The sequence below is a fragment of the Orcinus orca genome, chromosome 15 (genome assembly GCF_937001465.1).
Source record: "Orcinus orca chromosome 15, mOrcOrc1.1, whole genome shotgun sequence".
Classification (NCBI taxonomy): domain Eukaryota; kingdom Metazoa; phylum Chordata; class Mammalia; order Artiodactyla; family Delphinidae; genus Orcinus; species Orcinus orca.
This window is the reverse complement of record NC_064573.1, coordinates 78,524,105-78,546,650: the sequence shown is the minus strand read 5'-3', so window position 1 is coordinate 78,546,650 and position 22,546 is coordinate 78,524,105. Positions and strand designations below refer to the sequence as shown.

At 38.9% G+C, this 22,546-nt stretch overlaps 1 protein-coding gene across 4 annotated transcripts in view; it reads left to right on the top strand.

Annotated features, from left to right (window-relative positions):
* Positions 1-22,546, top strand: part of TAOK3 (TAO kinase 3) — a 187,969-nt gene that overhangs the window by 152,516 nt on the left and 12,907 nt on the right. For all 4 annotated transcript variants that reach the window (XM_004281483.4, XM_033408667.2, XM_049698196.1 and 1 more), the window contains 4 exons: positions 2,402-2,536; positions 11,341-11,577; positions 13,287-13,415; positions 17,052-17,255. In XM_004281483.4, coding sequence (XP_004281531.1) covers positions 2,402-2,536; positions 11,341-11,577; positions 13,287-13,415; positions 17,052-17,255 — 705 coding nt within the window. The remainder of the gene's footprint in view (positions 1-2,401; positions 2,537-11,340; positions 11,578-13,286; positions 13,416-17,051; positions 17,256-22,546) is intronic.

Sequence of the window (22,546 nt, the reverse complement as noted above, 5' to 3'; positions counted from 1 at the left end):
TTAAATATACCTTAGTGGGTTATTTAATTAAGCTACATGTCAACTAAAATCACTATGGTCTCAAGTTTTAATTTTTCCAGTGTATTCCAATACCCTTGAGTTTAAAAACTTAGCAAATATGATGTGACTTTTAATTTGATAAGCAGGGTCCTAACCTACAAGTGTTAATTTTTATCTGAGAGAAAACTAATATTAAAGTTATACATATTTGCATATGAATGTGTTTTGTTTTATTCTGTTATGTGAATAGTGTGGATTCCACAGGTTAGCTTTGTAAATCAAGTTACCAAATTTGAAGTTTAGCTGCTGCCACAGCATTGAAGAGCTCCCTCTCAGTAAGTACACTTAATGTTAGCTAACTAATACTCACCAAAACTCTGACCTATAAAACCACAGGCCTCTACCTAGCCTATCTCTTCTGATTGGTAGCATTTAGAAGCATCTTGCTTTTCTGGGATTATAATATTAAGTAAGAGCAATTTTGGAGTTAATGTAATTTATTAATAAATATCCAGCAATATGAATGGTAGTAGATCCCAGTGCCTTCCTCTCTAGAACCTTAAACCTAGATGCATAAATCCCACACCTAATCTCTCTTTGCCTGCTGAAATAAGAATTTAGATTTCCCAGGAAATAATGTAGAAAATTTTAAATTGACCTCTCAAGTATTTATAAATTTCAAAAATATGGGTTGAGAGGCATTTTTAATCTATAGCACTATCTAATAGAACTTTCTGCAGTGATAGAAATTATCTGTATCTGCACTATTTCACTGTGGTACCCATAGTTAGTGGCTAGCTTGAAACACAGCTGGTGTGACTTAGAAACTGAATTTTACATTTTACTTAATTAAAATATCCATGTGGCTAAAGGGTATCTTATTGGACAGCACAGCGGTAGAATATCCCTTGAATTTGATATATATGCCTTCAGTGGCGTTAAAGGTCCCTTCATTATTTGAAAGCAAAATAGACCACAATACAGTAAATTTTTTAAAAAATCTCTAAATATAGACGTAATGGTAAATACCTTCCCAACATTCTGAAGCATTCTAATTTTATAAAAGGGAAAAGAAAATCAACCCAATGATGAATTTAGTCATGGGTCTTCTCTTTTACATAGAAACCTGGATGTAAAATTTAATTTTCCTCAAGGAGTTTATGTGTTTTGACTTTTCAGCATTTTACACTGTATAATAAAATTTTGTATTTTTTAAAACTCTTTAATTTTGTTTACTGATGAAGAAAAGAGCAATTATAAAAAATTTCAAATAGTCATGGACAAAATGCAAATTTGACTTCTCACAATGGTTTCTCCTAAAACCCTAGGGTAGTAAGAGAATTAATTTCTCCTTCCCCATGCTGAACATGTACTATTTGAAAATCCCCCATGGTTGTACATGTTTCTGAGCTATTAATTACTACAGTATCTTTTTTTCTGAAAGGTTAGTGCTACTTACTGACTGGCCTCTCCATCTTTTATCGAGCAAAGCATTGCGCTTTGAAAGCATTTACCCCTTTAAAAGTCATTTCAATTGCATTTAAGAAACATCCATTATTATCTTTCCAAGGAATGTTATTTTTCACTGGGCGTTACAATACAATTAATCATCTTTGCCTGTCAAGAAGCCCAGACCTGATTAAATCAGTCAAGGACATTAAATTCCAGCTTTACTCACTCTGGTGACCATACCGACACTGAGTTGAGGAAGAATTTGTGAAAGTATCATTTTGTTAAAATTGTATGCCTGTCTCTTTAAATCTAAAAAAAAAAAAAATCCTTTCAGAAGCTGTAGAGAGAAGGTGCTAGAACTGTGTACGATCATGACTGGAAAGCAGGATCCCTCAGTGACTGCCGAATCTTCCCAGCACAAGATAGAGAGGCAGTCCAGCACAAGCCTACACTGGTTCTAGGCAGAACGATGATCCTACCGAACAGATCTCAAATAAAATTAAATTGAGAAAGCAGATCTTTCAAGGGAATGAGGCGGAGGCTCGCTTTTATGTTAAAAGCCACCAGCATCCTCCTTGCTAGACATGGACATGACATTTTTAAAGGAATTATTTGGTTACAGCGTTTTAAGCAAACTGTTCTAAGGAGTCTGTACATTGCCTTGTTTTTTCTATTCTTTTTTTCTTTTGCATATATGTAATTCTGGAGGTAAAGAAAAAGCCTGCCAGGGATTCAGAAGGCATCCCACTAGCGATCAGCTGACATTCCTAACTGAAGGCTGCAATGTGTTGCTTATTCATTTTGTACCGTGGGAGCTGCGGGGACTAGCAGAGAGCTAAACTATGCATTTCAAACAGCAGTGCTTGTGCAGAAAGAGGGGTGAGAGAGAGGCAGCCGGCGAGGAAAGAGCACAGCTGGACTTTCTCCTTGTTTTTATCCATTTCTGCAGGATCATGTATTCATAAGGGATGAGGCGGGCCACGGCGATCCCAGGCCTGAGCCGCGGCCTACCCAGTCAGTTCAGAGCCAGGCCCTCCACTACCGGAACAGAGAGCGCTTTGCCACGATCAAATCAGCATCTTTGGTAAGCAAACACCCCTCTACCCACCTTCCCTTCCTTCCCCTCCTCCCCATCTGGCAGCCTCTCGCCCTCCCTGAGCCTCTCTGGGCTTCATGGATGGGAGGAAAGGAGTCAAGAATGTTTTCTCCCTCCTAATAATTTTATTCATTTTAGAAAAAAATCTGTTGGCATAGCAACCTGATCTGAGATATTTTAGCATTGTCTACGGCATGGGAAAAAAAACCCTTTGTGTGTGTGTGTGTGTGTGTGTGTGTGTGTGTATTTATATATGCTGTATGTGCAAAATAAAAGGCCTTTGAGATGAAGTTGCTAGTCTGTCCAATTTTGTAGAAGCTATTTGTCTTTTCATTGAAATAATAATGCTAAAAAATATTTTAAAGGTATTTGGTGTGTGTGTGTGTGTGTGTGCAGAGCACTATGATTCTTTTTGTATAGATACCTGTGTGTATTGTGTACACACACATCAAAAGATAAAACACAATTTTTTAAAAATATATGGTTGCTGGCTAATGTATATAATTGTAGGAAATAAGGTACTTGCTTCCCAGGGATGGATTGCTGTTTCGTCTGGTTCATTCATTTATTTATTGCAACAATGGTAGTGGCTGCACTTCCCCGTTTAACCCCTGAAGAATTTCCTGGCACCGATAAAGCAAGAAGGGCTTTGTAGGAGATGGTAGGGATGGTTGTGGAAGAAAAGATACTGTAGGATCCTTCAGCATTTTTACTATTGCAAATGTGATTGCTGGATGCCCTTGTAGTAGCAAAAGGGGTGTGTGCTGGAAGAGTTAGTTTTCATGCCTCCGCCCCTTGGCCCCCCACGCGTGCGCGTGCGCACTCACACACACACACACACACACACACACACACACACACACACACACACATCGTTTCATCCTTGGCACTCTAAACTCTCTTTAATGATTTGCTTCTGAATATCACTTCTCAGCCAAAAAATTATTGAAATATTAGTTGTTTTGCTCAAATTGATGTTAGAGGTCACATGGGCAGGAAGAGTTAGTGTACACTGCCTGGCTATTACATTTAGAACCTATGATGACATCATCCAAGGCCGACCCAGAAATGATTATTTTTCTTGTCCTATTTTTAAAATCTGGTTTCCACTTTTATTTCTCAACTGTTTTAAAGCCTTCATTTATCTTTGGGATTGATAATGGTTTATAATTTTAAAAAACCCAAATATAAGGAAAATGGAAGTTAAAGCACCTACATATTGCTATGCCTGCTGCTGTCTAAAAGCAAGCAATTTAATTTAGACTGCTTACAAATAAACCTGGCTTTAAGTCCCTTTGTATAGAAGTTTCCTGTATTCTCTTCAATGGACAATTTTTCATTTTAAATGCATGCCATACTGTGTAATGGAGATCTTAAAATGTCCACTATGTATTTGCTAATGATTATTAAGCACCTACAAAGCATGCTTTTGAGTCTAAATAAAACATCATGAAATTATTGAATAATAAATACCTTCATACCATGATATCTGACAAAATAAGAAATATGGTGTGTTTAGAATATGACTACTTACCACTGACTCTTGTGAAACTTGTACCTTTATCCAGACCTGTGCATGTTGAAATGAGAGGAGAAATGAACAGCCACTGAGATTCAGAGCACCATAAGCAGGTTTTGAATGTGAAGCAGACATTGTATGTGGGTTTTCCCCCTCTGGGACAGGTTCTCTTCTTTTCTCACTTGCCACACCCACATTCCCACATCATATATTCATGACCTCTCCTGCCGCCCAGGAAGATCACTACTGCCACGCCAGAATGGTCTCACGCTCACATTTGTGAACTCACCCAGGCTCCTCTGTGTATATCAGCCATCACAGTCTCCCTCTCTGTGAGTGATGAAAGCTGCTTCCCTACTAGGCTATCGCAGGGCCACGGGCAAAGTCCTCAGGTACCCCTCTAAATCCTACAGGCTTCGTAGTGCCCATCCAGAGAACAGCTGGGATCAGTCTCTCTGAGGGACTTTTGATTTGCTAAAAGGCCCCTGCACCTATATTAAGTTAAAAACAGAGTGGCTGATAGGCTGTTGCTGTAGCCACAAAATAAGCTGTTTTATGTGTAAAATCTTCTCCAAATGTGATGCTTTGGGAGTCACAGTGGGATTGATGCAAGTTTATCAGCATTCATTGGTATTTGTATTGAACAGTTTTTAGGGAGAAAAAAATTAATGAAACAGAAAAGTGGAATGGTTTTGAGTTGTTCCATGTCCCATTTTGGACAGTCTAACTTGGTTAAGATTAACAGTTGTGGATATTTTAATATATATTACTGAGTACTACAGTTCTACTACCCATCATATTATTTGTTTTAAAGGCTTATTCCAATAGGAATATATAAATCAGGGCACTGGAACATCAAAAAGAAGTATCTAATTTTTAAAAACTTATCTCAACCCTTATTGTTTTTCGTGGACCCCTGCTCAAATGTTAAAGTCTACAATTACTTAAAATGACATAAAAGTAAGAACAAGATCATGGAAAAATGAAAGTCCAGGGCACTGAATAATCAAGTCATTGTTGAAACCTCACTTCTTACAGTTAGTAGCAATACAATATTGATTTATTTATTTTGGTTTTACTCTTTCTTTATAACCTACTAGCAGAAGTGCTAACAAACCATAGAGTGATCCAAAAGTGAACAGCAAAAAGAAAAAGAATTTAGAAATTAGTTTTTCAATTACTAGATAATAAGTGATACGTGTATATTTTAAAGAGACTTGCAAACTGACAAAAAAATTGCAATTCCTCAAATTTTTTATATCAACCTACCTCTTCTGCATAAACCTAAAAGAAGCCTAGCTCTGTGGTTTTTCCACTTATCATTTCTTTCTACATTGTGCTTTTTTTTTTTTGCGGTACGCGGGCCTCTCACTGTCATAACGTCTCCCGTTGCGGAGCACAGGCTCAGCAGCCATGGCTCACGGGCCTAGTTGCTCGACGGCATGTGGGATCTTCCCGGACCAGGCCACGAACCCGTGTCCCCTGCATTGGCAGGCAGACTCTCAACCACTGCGCCACCAGAGAAGCCCTACATTGTGCTTTTGAATGGAGCTATTGACAAATATATTAAGCCAATGGGCTACAGGCATTTACTGCTGGTGTTTTTATTAGTTCGGCACCTTAAAACTGAGATTTTTTATGTTATTATGCACTGTTGCACAATTACATTTGTAACAAAGGACCTTCATACCAGAGGAAACCCTGAGGAAATTTTAGAAGTGTGTGTGTGTGTGTGTGTGTGTGTGTGTGTGTGTATACATGTATATTATAATAATTTAAGGGTAGAGATTATTGACCTTATTTTGAAAAATTAGGGAAAGGAAGGGCATTTCATGGAATCTCTTTTACTTTATCCTTTTTCTTCTTCTGTTTGAAAGTTCACATTGGGCTGATATGTTATATGAGGAAAGGAGTTGTTTATATAGTTCTTTGGAATTACTACTCATCTGACTTCTTGGGCTTTTGAGATGTGCCTTCCTTGAGTTTTTGTTGGTGGTGAATGGAGATCCTAACATTTTAATTAGATTAGTGACCCATGGGAGTGTTTTCAGCTATTGTTATATCTGATGTCATTTCCTAAAATTTCATAGTGTCCTGGGTCACCAGCACTTCCCATAGTAGATGTTACTATAGAGAGCACCAAGGCCATATCTATAAGACAGTTCAGCTTCTGGCGTTTTAAAGGAATTCTCACTAGAATGCAGTGGTCTTACTACACATGTGAATTTATGTTAGAATGCACATTAGGGAGAGGGGCATGAAACTCTTAATTTCTAATACCATTAAAGCATGTAAGAGAAAATTATTATTGTTCTATCCATTCAAATATAGGTTCTTTGGCTTTACCAGATTCAATAGAAAAGCTCATGTAAAAATGGAATCTTCACTTGCTTTGTAAAAATGTAACATAATCATTGAGCTAATTGTGAAATTGTATACCTAAATGAGTCTGATAGACAAGCATAAAAATATTAGAGCCTCAACAGTAAATGCTACTGTTTCACCTCTCACGTGCCCTGCTGTTCTGTTTCTAAATGCTTGAAAATGTGTTCTCTCCCTGAATAGTGTACCAGAGGCTGCTTATCAGAATATTGCATATCTCCTCTTTCCTTATTCTTGGCTTTTTAATCTCACTAAGATCATTGCTGATATTATTTTTCACTTGTGCTACTGCCCAACCCACATGACCAAAGTCTCTCAATAAACGTGTTGAATGAATAAATGAATGAATGAATGAATGAAGTCTCTTCCAGTCCTGTTATCACAGGAGAATTTGGATTTATAAGTGTGCATTTCAAAGTTGCTCATGTCAGTTTTTCTGTGTAAGGCAGAATTGCCTGGATCAGTCATTACTTTTATTATGAATTTAAAACATTTTTTCCCTAGGTGTTCTAAAGAGTGGAATGTCAGATTTCTGATGCCAAAATGTGACTCATTATTCTTTTTAAGAACTTGCTATAAATTTTATTTGTTCTAAGTGCTGAGGTAGCCAGTTTTATCATATGCATTATTTTGTTTCTTACACATAACTAATCTTATAAGTTGACTTTGATCTCTTAAGAGGGTAACATTATCAGCCACCCTCCTCCTCTTTTATCTTCAGTAAGTTGCTTATTAGCCTTCTAGTGCAGTGTTCTGTACTTGGTAGGCATACAGTACACTTTGGATGAAGTGGTTTGTTTTAGGGCCAAATTTTGCTGGAATTAAGTAGGGTAGAATGCAATGGATGTAGAAACTTTCTGAAAAAAGTTCAGCCTTCCTTTATGGTTCTTTATTTTTATTTATTATTCCAGGTATATGAAATAGTTAATTCAGAGTCTGAAATTATATATACTTGTAATCCACAACCTGGATATAAGTACAGTTTTATTGTTAAACTGGCCTTTCTCTTGGATCCACTTCTGGTCTATGTCCCCATCACCAGAAATGCTTAGTTGAGGGGGAACAGGAACCTATTACTCTTAGCTTGGCAGAAGAAGGAAACCAACCCATATAGAACATCTCCTGTGTGTCAGACACCTTGCTAGGCACAAGTGTTATCTCATCATAGCAATAGCTCCTCTTCAAGATTTTGAGAGACTTCAAGAAGTTATATGTAATTTGCCCAAGATCAGTTATATAGTGAGGGATGGAATGAGATTTGTCTCCTAGCAACCTACTAAGTGTGGCAAGATGATGCTGCCCATTTTTCATTGATCACATTTTTGAGACTACCATTGTAAAAGCCAGTCACTACATTTCTATAAGTTCCTCAAATTTTTAGAGTTATTCAGTTTGTAATTTAGACTTAACTCGCTCCAGCACTCACTTTTTTGGGTGTTTGATTTCCTCTATTACTTTTTAACAGAAAGCTTCATTTCTTTTCTGCCTTGGTGATGTGAATTTCCTCAGGCAATTCAAGAGCCTAGGACCTTAGTTCAAATCCCAGGCTTTATAAAAATTAAAGAGGTAAATTACATGTGAAAGCACATTGTATAAACCATAAAGCATGATTAAAATCATGAGCTATTTTTAATTCTGTTGACCAAATAGCATATTCATAAGCCATGAAGTATAAACTTAAAACACACATGGAAAAAAAAACACACATGGTATACATAACTGTATAATAATATATTTTTATATATTTCATGTTAGACTTCATGAGCAAACTGTTGTTATACTTTTATTTAAATTCATCTATCTAGCTTGAGCGTGGAATTCTAAAACTCAGTATCTCTAAATGTACCTAAAAAGACAATTACTTTGAAACTTAGAAATTATAGTTGTAACAAATGAGAGGTGATATATTACGAGTTTAAGAAAGTGATTATCCAAATTATGGGAAGCATTCTCATTTACAAGCAAAATGTCTCTCCTGGCATTCAGTGCTGTACAATGATAGCATGGTGAGCTTGTATTTTGTCTCTGCCACATGCTTGTATGATCTGGTATGCGGTAGGACCACCCTCTTCACAGGGACTCACCCACCAATTAGGATAGAAAATGTTCTTGACACAAGTCATTTCCATTTTATCTTGGGGCTGCCTGGTTTAAGGAAATGGCCATCCTGAGGATATTTTATGGACCACAAGCCAGTCAAACATTCTGCCAGCAAGTTTTAAATGTGTCATGATGGCTGTAGAGTGTGCCGTGCCTCAGCTTTGGGAATCTGATTAAAGAAGGGATGCTCAAATAAGAAAAAATAAATTTATGGGTAAAACACGTCTCAAACCCATTACCCAAGAACAGACACTTTACTGCCATATTTGTCTGAAAAAGAAGTGAATGCAAAAAGGACTAAATGGTATCCTTTCTGTGATTGGAATGTTTTTTCCCTGTAATTAAACTTCAGAAAGGCACAAGTATAAGAAAGTGAAACACATGCATTGTTTCAAACTACTTCCTCCTTAAATCATGAAATAAGTACTTTAAAAAAAACGTTATAATGATGACAAAACATTATTATTTTCTGTAGAGTTTTAGGTGCCTCTTTGGTGATACTATCCCTTTTTTTTTTTCTTTGTCTTGAAGTATATTCTGTTCTTACTCCTCATCCTTAAAGAAGATTGTCCTTTAGAAAAGAGAAATGAATATAAGAAACCTAGTGTTAGGTTCAGCTGGAAAGGTTTCAAAGTTCGGCTTATGTTTAATGGTATACTTTGATAATACTATCCAGTTACAGAACAGTACTCTCTTGATAGTAAGGACTCAGTCTAGTATGCAGGGATACCTTCTAAAAAGAGCAAAGAAACAAACTGTTCTTTGTACAAAATGCACTTTGACCCACAAACTGAAAATAGTAGAAAGAATTAATAGGAGCATGAAAATTTCCAGTAAAACTTGTTTGAGGGTTAGGTTGGGGAGAAGTGTCTTATACTAGTAGATCAGAGTGACTGAATTACTTAGTGTAAAACAAAACTAAAGTGATAATTGTGTAATTAAGGTTTTCTACTAAAATAGGGATGATTAGAAGGAAGTGAACAGGACAATAATGAGGGGTTGTAAATTAAAGGAAGGACTGGAAAATCGGAAAAGGTTTAATAGAAAGAAACAGGAGATGCCGAAATTTACATTTGCAATCTTCAGTTTGTTGGATATTCACTTGAGAATGGATTAAGGAAAAATTACTAAGAAAAGAAACCATCTGGGGCTTCCCTGGTGGCGAAGTGGTTGAGAGTCCACCTGCCGATGCAGGGGACATGGGTACGGGTTCGTGCCCCAGTCCGGGAAGATCCCACATGCCGCGGAGCAGCTGGGCCTGTGAGCCATGGCCGCTGAGCCTGCGTGTCCGGAGTCTGTGCTCTGCAACGGGAGAGGCCACAACAGTGAGAGGCCCGCGTACCGCAAAAAAAAAAAAAAAAAAAAAAGTAACCATCCAAAAATCATAGAAATCTTTTCTCCTCTTTAGGAGACCATGGGAGTGTATATAATTTGTTAATATCACTTTTGTGGGGAAGGGGAGGAAGGAGACAGATGATTTAAAAGGAGAGAGCTCGCTCTCACTCTCGCTCCGTTCATGTTAAGAATTGGAAATAAATCTTGTTCAAACTATTTTAAAGGATATTCAAGATTCCTACGACTGTTAGAGACATGATCTTTAAAAAGAAACAAATAAGCAATATGCTATAGTGCAGCACTTCCCAACCAGAGGGATTTTGCCCGCCAGGGGACATTTGGCAATGTCTACAGACATTTTTTTTTTTAGACTTTTAATTTATTTATTTATTTATTTTTGGCTGTGTTGGGTCTTCATTTCTGTGCGAGGGCTTTCTCTAGTTGCAGTGAGTGGGGGCCACTCTACATCGCGGTGCGCAGGCCTCTCACTGTTGCGACCTCTCTTGTTGCGGAGCACAGGCTCCAGACGCACAGGCTCAGTAGTCGTGGCTCATGGGCCTAGTTGCTCCGCGGCATGTGGGATCTTCCCAGACCAGGGCTCGAACCCGTGTCCCCTGCATTGGCAGGCAGATTCTCAACCACTGCGCCACCAGGGAAGCCCGACATTTTTAATATTGTCTTGACTTGGGATGTGCTACTGGCATCTGGTGGGTAGGCCAGGGATGCTGCTAAACATCGTACAATGTACAAGATAGCCTCTCAAAACCAAGAATTATCTGGCTATTGTCAGTAGTGCCAGGGTTGACAAATCCTGGGTGTAGTGGAAATAGCATGGCTCTGGAATCTGACAGAAATGGGTCTGCATCTAGCTCTAATCCTTATTAGCTATGTGACCTTCAGGGTATACATTATGATATATCAAAAATGTGTAAGGGGGCTTTCCTGGTGGCACAGTGGTTGAGAGTCCGCCTGCCGATGCAGGGGACACGGGTTCGTGCCCCGGTCCGGGAAGATCCCACATGCTGCGGAGCGGCTGGGCCCGTGAGCCATGGCCACTGAGCCTGCGCGTCCGGAGCCTGTGCTCCACAATGGGAGAGGCCACAACAGTGAGAGGCCCGCGTACCACCAAAAAAAAAAAAAAAAGTGTAAATATATTTTGGCTGAATGAATATATTAATTCCCTTAAGTCTCAATTTCTTCATCTATAAAACGGTGGCGTTAACACCTACCTTATGAGTGAATAGACTGAATAAGTGAATGAGATGGTTTGTAAGATTAGAGATAATATAAAGAGTACCCAACTCAGTGCCTGGTACATGTGAGTGTTCAGGAAATGGTAATTAAATTGATGGTGACAGTGAGAAATAAAATTATGCCAGAGGGTCCTTCTGCTTTGCCTGAAAGTTTCTCTTCCACGAATCTGGTTACCTGAGTTCTGTTCCCCAACCCAAATCAGGTTACACGACAGATCCATGAGCATGAGCAGGAGAACGAGTTGCGGGAACAGATGTCAGGTTATAAGCGGATGCGGCGCCAGCACCAGAAGCAGCTGATCGCCCTGGAGAATAAGCTGAAGGCTGAGATGGACGAGCACCGCCTCAAGCTACAGAAGGAGGTGGAGACACATGCCAACAACTCGTCCATCGAGCTGGAGAAGCTGGCCAAGAAGCAAGTGGCTATCATAGAAAAGGAGGTCAGTATGCGCACACATGCCCTCCTGCCACAGCCAAGCCAAGCCTGTTCCAGTCCGTAGCATCCTGCGAGCTGGAGGCGGGAGTGGTGTGCTTTTTGGGGATGGAGAGACAGTACTGCTTTGGGGAAGGGGGTCCAGGTTTTATGGGGCTACTTAAAATTGTCATTAAAAGTTAAGAGAGTAACTGAAAGTATATATTGCATTCTTGTCCATTCAGATATATTCTGAGCATCAGTCCCCTGATGGGGGTGTGATACACATAAAAAGAACCAACATGCTTCTATCCTATGGAAACTTGCACCACTCAGGTCTGTTACTGTGCCTGCCTCACCCACAGTCCTCTTCAAAAGAAAACTGCTCTACAAATAGTCCCTTTTAGTGGCGATAATCCCTGCCTACAGCTGATTGGACTAGGGATGGGCACCTGACCAATGGCAGCAAGTAATTGATCTGGCTACTGCTTGGGTCTTCTAGGGACCATCTCTCTTTCCCATCCAGGTTCTACTAATTTTAAAAACAGACAAGAAGGTAATGGAGATTGAGTCAAAATATCACTTTATTACTGATAAATATTAGATAGGAGAAGTGATTTATATCTGAATGGAAACAGGTCTAATAATACCGAACAAAATTAAACAGACTTGCCCACCTAGGCACTGGCAGTGCTAAACCAGTCGCCTTCCCCATCCCCACCCCCGATGAGACTTACATAGTATGGAAAAGCAGGGGTGAATTTGTGCTCCCTGGGGATGGAGTGGCTGGGGACAGGGTGCCAGGAGTGTTTCAGTAATTACTCTCTCTCTCTCTACGTGGAAGGAAACATCAGAATTGTAGAAGCATTCCCCCAAACAGCCATCAACCTATGAGGCAGTCTGGCATGTAAACCTCTGCCCAAACAGGGGCGATGTTGATTAAATAAACCAGTCAGAGTCTTTCCTGGGAATTTGATTTGGTAAATATGTGGAAAGAATTGTTCATAATGGAAAAGTTGTTGATAATAGAAGCTAAAGGTGAAAAGATCCATAGAAAGAACCATAAAGTAGACTTCTCTCTCTGTTCCCGAAGTAGCTCATCGTACATATGTGCTTCGTCTAGATGGTTCCCTGAAACTTAGATTTGGTTGCTTTCTTTTGATTGGGTCATCTTTTGTTTGGTCTGTTTTCTATCCATTTAGGAGCCCCCAAAATGTCCTGATATCCAACTATTGTGGATTATAGCAGATGCCTCGGGAAGCAAAATGTCATTAACTTTGCCTATTATACTAAAGATGACCCCATTCAAAAATCTGATAGTTGAAATAACCAATTAGAGAGTTAAATTCTTGGAAAAAAACTGGCCAGTCATCGTTATTTATCCATTTTTATAATTTAACCCTTAGGCCACCAACAATATGATAAAAATCTTTTATTATAATCCTTAGTTCACCTTTCATACCATGTATTTTGTATGTGTTCAATAAAACAACATGTTTATGGTTTACCTTCATGTTTTTCCCATAATTGGGAATATATTTTTCACTGGTAAAAATTTCAATTTTTTTTTTCTTGTCTGTTTAAGATACAGGAGAATCAAAACAGGCATTTACTTATCTGTGTTTTCACTGTTTGTTCAAAAATACTTTTGCACTCTTTTAATGCATTCGAGAATATAGACAGCTGAATTCTGTATGAAGAACAATTCATCCTATATTACATTTGTTATTTTATCAGGCAAAGGTAGCTGCAGCAGATGAGAAGAAGTTCCAGCAACAGATCTTGGCCCAGCAGAAGAAAGACTTGACAACTTTCTTAGAAAGTCAGAAGAAGCAATATAAGATTTGTAAGGAAAAAATAAAAGAGGTAAGAATACCGATAGTTTGTAGTCATCAAGTTGCCATTAGAACAGCTGGAACTTAAAATTGCTTCGTCTTACATTGTGATCAATAGTGTAACCCATTGATTCTCAAACTTTCCAGTAGAATCACCTGAAGTGGTTATTAAAACAGATTGCTAACCTACCACTAAATTTTCTGATTCAGTGGATCTGGGGTGAAGTTTGAAATGTGCATTTCTAACAAATTCCCACGTGATGCTGATGGCGCTGGTCCACGCACCACACTTCAGAAACCATTGATTGGCCTAACTCTAAAGTATTCTTGCCTACTTCTGGTTTGTCCTCCACACTTCAGCCAGTGGTCTTTTCAAACCATGAGTCTTATCATATCTCTTCATGATTTTAATATTCATTGGCTTCCCATTGCTCTTAGGATAGATCAAAATACTAGAAGTTCATATGTGGTCAGCTACCTGCCTCCCCTCCACTCTCGTCTCACACCAACATTCCCCCCACCTGCTTACCCCGCCCCTGACTTAGTGCTGCTTCTGCCACTGTGGTCGCTTTTGGCTCCTCAAACGCATCAAGCTCTGGCCTTCTCCACCGTCTTTGCTCTCACTCTTCCTTCCACCAGGGTGCTCTCCCCACCCCCACTTCCAGTCCCTTCCCAACCTCCTTGTAAGACTAAGGATTGCTTATTAGTACCATAACTTAAATTTCACTTCCCCAGGGAAGCCTTTGCTTGACTGCCTTGACCAAGACAGGTGCTTCTGGTTTTACAACACTAATTTTCAATCATATATATATGATTGGAAAAAAAAAATATATATATATATACATTTTTTTTTTTTAGTGATTATTTGAGCTGTTTTACCCTACTAGACAGTAAGCAGTCAGAGAAAAGACCATGTCTTTTTTTTTTTTCTTGGCTCATGACTGTATCCCTGTGTCTGGTACATGTGAATATTTGATAAATGAGTGACTAATTCTTGAATGTTTGGTTGACGACCTCTAGTGGACTTAGAGAGTCCCCTTGAAGAATTGCAGTTTGATCTTAAAGCTCAAATTTCTTCACTTCTCCTTTTACCAGTACTTACAGGTGAATTGCCTGCAGTTCCATAGACTTTCCTCCTCATGAGACTTAGGACTTCTTATTTGTGGACTAGTAGTGTATTAAGGTTTAATAGCATTCAGACGGGACATTGATTTAATGTATGAAATCATTCATTTGAGCTCATATTCTAAGTTAACAATATGGGACTTAGCAAGATTCCTCTCCAATTCTTTTTTAATTAGGAAGTGAAAGCAAGCGGGTTGGGGTGAGCCTCAGGATCTTTTGCCCTGCCCAGATGAATCACTGGTAATTGTTGGAACAAACAGAAATTTGTATCTGCTCCGCACTGCCAGAATGGAAAGAATCTCTGACACTGTAAGGTCTAGAAAACCAGGTTGTAGAGAAAAATAGCCAAACCAAGAAGATTCACGTGCTCTCCATTTTCTTTTAGTTATTGTTTGATCTTGATGATTGTATCATAATAGAAAGATGTTGCTGGATCACAGAGATAACCTTGATTTTTCAATAAGAAATTTTGGAATTTTCTCAACTGAAGATTTTCTTATTTCTAACTCTATGTGTTCACTCATGCTCTGGAGGCCATACTTTATGGCTGCAGCCACTATTTTGAGCATTTGTACCACTAAGGTATTTGGAGATTTGCATGAACTCCATCTTTAGAAGGTTTTCCCACAGAACAGCATTCAAAAGTCCCCACTCTGTCCTCAGGAATAGGGCTATTTTTGGTTCACCATACTCAGTTTTATGAGTTTTAGAGACCACAGGCCTAAATGTATAAGACCGTCAACATGCTCATGGAGAAAAACAAGCCTACAGCCAATTTAAGATCGCCTTTATAAGCCTTTCTGTGCAAAGCTAGTATTACTCCTTATGAAGTAAAGCTTAGTTCAGACTATTGAAAATGGCATGTATGTTTAGATATTGATATAAAAGATACCGTCCTTGGGATGACAAAACAATATCCGTTACCCCTACTGTTGATAGATGACAGGGGCGTGGGCAATACAGAATGATGAATGGTCCAGAAATAATTTATCCTTGATTTTGGAGTGAATTTTTATGATCGTATTTGAATTTGGGTGTGCAACACAGTGGTTAATGCCAGACCTAGGATTAAAGTCACAGCATCAAGAGATGAGTCCGCCAGCCTTCCTGTGCTGATCCCAGCTTACTCCGTGCTGCAGACAGCTCTTGCTCTCATTGATTCTAATATTTCACTTGAGATTTCACTGGAACAGCAAAGTTGAATGCTGATTTACAAAGACTTCTTCGCTAAGTGCAAAAACAATCTAAGTAGTGTGTGATGGCCACATCACAAAACATCAAGTAAAATAGCTATTAGTAATTAAAGGAGATTTCAACTGAGTAGTTAACCAAGTATTATAGGTCCAGCTTGTGGGTGTGAACAGTATGAACAAAGAAGGGTGCCCTGTACTTTCTCTAAAAGTGGTCTTCTTACTTTCCCCATAGACTAACATCTTCTTAACTGTTCTGATTTATTGCTTTCTTCCCTTTACCCATATGGTCTGAAACAATTATGAACTTTCTCCTTTTGAAAATATAGGTGGTGTATTTACCCTCTAATATCAAATAAAGAATGCTCATTCCTGAAATTCAAACTAGTGACATTTGCAGCATTACCTCCTGTCTGTGACATCTGCCTACTTCTCTCCATCTTGTCACCACCTCCTCTGTCTAAGCCCCGATCGTCTCTCGCCTGGACCTTTGCAATAGCTTCCTAGCTGTCTCCGTGGACGTGCTCTTGCCTCCTTCATCCTGTTCTCCATGTGGCAGCCAGAATCGTCCTTTTCGAATACGCCTCGTTATGACACCCCCACAAGTATATAAAATGCGTTTCCCCTGTGCCAAAACTCAGCGCCCTTGACCTGGCCTGTAAGGTCCAGTAACGGTCCTGCCTGTCTGTCCAGCCTCATCTCATGTCATGCTGCACCACCCACCCTGGCCTCCTGTCGGTTCCTTGATCGTACCATGTTTCCATTGACCCACCCGAAGGGTTTTGCTCAGGCTGTTTCCTCTGCCCGGGGTATTCTTTCCTCTCCTTTCTCGCTGGTTAATTCCTACAGATTTTTCAAATTTCAGCTTAGCTGTTACCAAGATCAAATATTTTTTATTCAGCATCCTTTGAACCAAGTACTTCAGCTGCACGGTAGTTATCACGGTAATCTTCAGTTCGTTTCTGTGGTTCTTTGATTGATTTTTGATTCTAGACTGTAAAGCCCCATGGTGGCAGATACCATATTCTTTTGCTCACCATTGTATCCTTGTGCCTTGCACAGTGCCTGTTGCACGATAGGAACTCAATAAGTGTGTGTTGATTTAATGAGTGAACTCATAATTTCTGAGCATGAGAAGCCAAAGACATGAAAACTAACAAGTCTCCTTCTCAATTGATAAGAAAAAAGGGAGGTGGGGGGGAGTGTGTGTGCAACACCAAGCCTTTCTGACCTTACATTCTCAATTGCTTCCAAAATAATTTAATCTGCATTGCAATGAGCTATTATATTTCTTTTTGCCTGATGAGACTGGCATGTTTTTTGGGGTTTTGTTTTTGTCTGCTTTTGTAAAGGAGATGAATGAGGACCATAGCACACCCAAGAAAGAAAAGCAGGAGCGGATATCCAAGCATAAAGAGAACTTGCAGCACACACAGGCTGAAGAGGAAGCCCACCTTCTCACTCAGCAGAGACTGTACTACGATAAAAACTGTCGTTTCTTCAAGAGGAAAATAATGATCAAGCGGCATGAGGTGGAGCAGCAGAACATTCGGGAGGTATTTATTTTGTTCATAACCACTGTCACTGACTTAAAAAGCAGTAAGCTTTGTGAGGACCATGACCATGTCTGTCTTGTCCGTTCCTATATCCTTAACCTGTACAGGCATCAGTGCAGTCTGTGCCAGACACAAAGTAGGTACACAAAAGTGCCAGGGAATGAATTTACCACTGATAAGAGAAAGCCCATTTATAGAACAAGGAATCAACCTTTTCCAAGTAAATGTAATAGAATTTTCTCGAACACCTATTATAAGCCATAGCATGCAGTGGAGAATCAAAAGAAGTAGAATAGAGAATTTTTGCTTTTAGCCTGTTTGTCAAAGACTTGCGTTTTTGTGACTCTCCATGAAACACTTAAATAACATAATGGTGCTCTACAGTTACGTTAATTCATTCCGTCATCCAGCACTTACGAGTGCCTTCTTTGTGCCAGGCACTGTGCTAGAGATGCCAGGGCTATTGAGAAGCCATCCTCCCTGCCTTCAAGTAGCCGGAAGTCTAAGAGGGGAAACAGACATGTAACAGACTAATTACAATGTAATGTGTTAGGTTTAGTAATAGATATAAATAAACTCTCACAGGCATATAGTCATGAAAGGGCTTGGAGGACTCCGTGATTGATGGGGAGTTGAGTGTTCTGGGAGTGTGGAGTGGAGTGTCAGAACAGGAGTAGTGGGAAGCAGGATGGAGGGCCTTGATTCTTAACGCAAGACTTTTAGATTTCTGCCTGAAGGCAGTTGCATGGGCGTGAGAGGGTTTTAAGCAGAGGAATGACAATGAGAGTTCTTTATTTTGAAGAATTATTGCCTCAGTGTGAGGGTAGCCTAGAGTGGTGAGAAGTAAAGTACACTGAGGTCAGTTAGGGATGCTCTTTCTCTAGTTCCACCTGGAAGAAGCAGTGAGGATAGAGATTAGATCTGAGTGACATTTCTGAAGCAGAACTGACAGTAATTCAAACCAAATGCTGTGAGAATTTCAGAAGAAGGAGGAGTCAAAAATGAATTCAGAGTTTCTAATTTGGGAAATTGGACGAATATGATGTTATTCACTGAGATGAGGAATACAGAATGTGAATCGGTTGCAGATGCAAAGTTCAGTAGGAAATCATTGTGACCTGGAGTAATCCGAGAAGCCCTCAAATGAGCTAGCACATTGGTAGAAACATCAAAGTTGGATAAATATCAAGGGTTAGCCTGCATGAGGGAAACAAGCCCTTCAGGCACATTTAATGGGAATGTGAATTGGTGTAAGCTTTTTGGAGAGCAGTATTCAAATGGGAGGAAAAAAGGGTGGAGCAAACTAAAATTTATTGAACACATGTAATCATGGGCCAGGCTCAGGCTCTATCTGTGTTATCTCATCTTATTGGAAGAGAAAGAAACTAAACATTTTCAAGCCAGGCAGTGAGTGATATGGTTAAAATTCTACTTTACAGAGATTAGCCCAGTTTGGTGGTGATGCACAGATTGATTTTTAGAGCGTGCATTGTCAATGGGGGCAATATTGCCCCCCCAGGGGGTCCGTTAAAAATGGGTTCTTGTGGGGGAGGGGGGTCTTAGGTATTACAATGTCTTGTGCCCCTCTGAAGGGCCATAGTACATGAAAAGCTATACAGTGTATCTGTGGTGTTAACATTTCAGAGGTGAGGATGATCTGGAAAGGGGGAAGTCTAAAAAGGCTCCTGATGGGGACAGTAATAGGGGAAAAACAGGTTGAGAAACATCAGTTAGAGGGAAGAAACTAGAAGCAAAGAGATCAGGTGGTAGGAATAGGGTATAGACAAAGATAATGGTGGTAGCTGGCAAAAGAGAGATGGGTTTTAAACATTTGAAGTATAAAATAAACAGGACTTGGCATACAATAGGATATGAGAGAAAAGATGAGGGTAGAATTAAAGTTATTTCTAGGGTTTAAGACTTAGGGAAATGTAGATTTGGGCAGAAACGGAGAAGCTTAGAGAGAGGTATTGATAAGAAACTGATTAATTCAGTACAACACAAGTTGAGTTTGTTAGAAGGCTAAAAAGTCCAAATCAAAAAGTCCAATAGCAAGTTGGAAACAAGGTATTTGGGATTCTTTTTCGTCTGGCAATTATTATTTTTATTCTAGTGTCATGTATTTGGAAGAAGTCCGAAGCTAAGGGGGCAATTAGTGCCAATAAAAGCTATAGAAGATAATTATTCCCAAAAATGATAGAAACCACATTCATAACTTCGTAAGTATCAGGTTCTAACCAATGGAGTGAAGAATAACTAACTATACCAAGGTTTATTTCTTAAGAGTCTAGATTTTTTTCTTTGTTTAGTCTTATTCCAGAGCTGCCTCAGTGAAAATGTTCAAAGGTATTTTTCTTCTATTTACAAAAGTAATAAAAGAACATTGAAAAAAGACAAATATAGAAAAATACTGAGTAGTGAAAAGTGCTTGATAATCCCATCCCACCCACTTTCTACCCTGAGACAGTCACCATTAATTTGGCAGATATATTTCCAGATTTTTTCAGGTATGCATGTATACACACGTACAGCTTATATATTATATATAACTTTAACTTTACAAAAATAAGATTACATTAGTACCAGTGGGTTTATTTGATTTGCAAGCAATAGAAACAAACTCTGCTGACGTAGCATGCAAAGGAATTTATTGGAAGGGTATGGGCTGAAGACCCCTAGCTGGAAAAGATGAAGAATCAAGCGGGGAAAGCAAATTCCGTGACCTAGAGGGCAAGAGCTAATGGACATTCCTCAAGACCTTGCCATTTGGATGTACCTCCTCCAGCCGTGTTTCATCTTTGTATCATTTCTGCTTAAGACTCAAATTCCTAGGAGAGATAGAACGTGATTAGGTAATGTGCTTATTCCCTTACTCAATAGTGTCTCTGATTCCAGATAGGGTGGAGTAGCTTCTCAAGCAAAAAGAGGAGCGTGTTAACAACAGAAGGGGAAATGGATACTGAACCTACAAAAATGTCCACTATACTGTTTCATAACTCTCTTCTTTTGTATTTTTTTCATTTACTATCTAGGACATATAACTCTGCCTCCTTCTTTTTAACCATCAATAGTATTTGGGTGGGGGGGGGGTATGGCTATAGAATAATTTATTTAATGAGGTACTTCTTGTTGGATATTTTGTTGAAGTTATGCAATATTACTAACAATGCTACAGAGAAAATCTTTGTATACATCTTTTTACATGTATGCAAGTACTTTGTAGGATATAGTATTCTCAGGAGTAGAATTTCTGGGTCAGAGTGTATATACCTAAATTTTTAATAGATATTGCCAAATTGCCCTCTAAGGGTTTATAACTCCCACCAGCAAAGACTACCTATTTTCCTCTACCTTTGCCAAAACTGAGTATTACCAGTCCTTTTTGTTAATGAAAACATTTAAAAGGATCACCGTAGGCTGAGTTGAGCCTCTTCTATCATCACTACACACAGATGCTCACTATTTTCTAACCAGTTACACAACTAAGAACTGAAGCTAAGAAAGTATTAAATGTCATATGCTAACAACATCTCCACTTAAATTTTGAATTCTAGTTCTTACTCAGTGTCGGTGGGCATGAACACAAACATTTTTATTTGAGTCAGATCACTTGCTTTTAAAGAAGTCAATAGTGCTTCCATTGAAACTTAAATAGAATGCTTGGATCATGGTTGGGAAGGGTTTATTAGGGAATACACCCTGGTTCCACATCTTATGCAGGAGGTAGGTTCAAATGATGTGTATGGAAATGTGTTTCTTGGCCATGGTGTATGACCATGGCCGTATGTTGTATGTATGTTTCAACCCTAAGCTCACACCCAGCCTGGTGAGATGCTCACTGTATGTGATGTGGGCAGGGGAACGTGAGCCACGTGCCTCTCATCTCACGCTCCCTCCAAGGCGTATATACATGGAATGCACTGGTGGGCAGAATCACCTGTACCATGAAATTTGTTTTTGTGTTTTTGCTCAACTCATTTTATTGAATGTATATAAGCTAGAAGTGCATATGATGTGGCTCTACTGTATATTGTGTCATTTGTACAGATGAAGCAACCATTGCATGGTGTGCAGATAGAGCAGAAGAATTTTCTTCAGAATATAGTATTCCAGACTGAAAAAGCATAAAACAGGAAAACATAAGCCATTCATCTGAACATTTTTAGTGGAAAACATTGAAAATCCAAAAACCTGAGTTTCAGCCTCAGTTCTACTTTATAGAAATTATATGATCTTTTGTTGGCCTCTCAATTCCCAAATGCCTTACTATCATATATAAAAGGGGTAAATCCTAACAATTCTTAACCACTGCATAGGGTTGCAACTAGAATTGAACAAAATACATGAAATCACTTTAAAAATTGAAAGCACATTACACATTATTATGTAGGTACAGCAATGGGCTCTTAATAAGCTGAATAATGTTTTTATCCCATGGTGTAAAATGTTATAGGCAGCTTACCAACTTACATCTCAGCAACTCAGATGTATGAATTAAAGGTAATTAATTAAAGGTAATTTCTATTGCAGTTGTAATAGAAAAACCATTTCAGTATCATGTTTCTGTCACTTTTTAAATAGTTTATAAAATCTAGATTTGTTATTATATGCCAGATATTCACTTCTGAATACAGAAAAATAATAATGACATTTATATATCCCGAAGCATTTTCTTATGGTCTTTTCTTTCATCTTCACAAGAATGGTAGTTCACAATGGGTACTACTGATATTATCCTCACTTTACACCTGAGGAAACTAAAATGTAGATTTAAAGTCTTGCCCAATGCCATGCATAATGAGTCAGCGGAAAAGCTGAAACTGACTCAACACCTTGAATTATTTTTCCATTGATTCTCAAACTTTAGTATATATCATAATTACCTGGATGGCATGTTATGAACTCTGGTTTCTTCCAGGTAATTCTGATGCAGGTATTCTTTGGTCAACATCCTTAAGCATTCCATTAAACACAAAGAGAAGCATTCATTTTCTTCTGAAAGTGTTGTTTGCTTTATGTTTTTAACCCCTTGTGAGTTTCTGGGCTTTGGACAGCTCAGACTCAGTGTGAAATTCTCCATTTAGGAAAATGTGTGGAATGTATAAATGCCCAATATTGGGACTCCTGGTCCTCAGAGATTGAAAATGATAGAGTGATCTAGGAACAGAATCTTCAGCCTTTGAAAGGGCTTTCCTTGGTTTTAGTCTCTGAGAAGAGCTCACCATCCTTTGGTGCCACCTAGGGGCCGATTAGTGATTTTTAAAAGAAGACATTTGATGGACCAGGTAAGG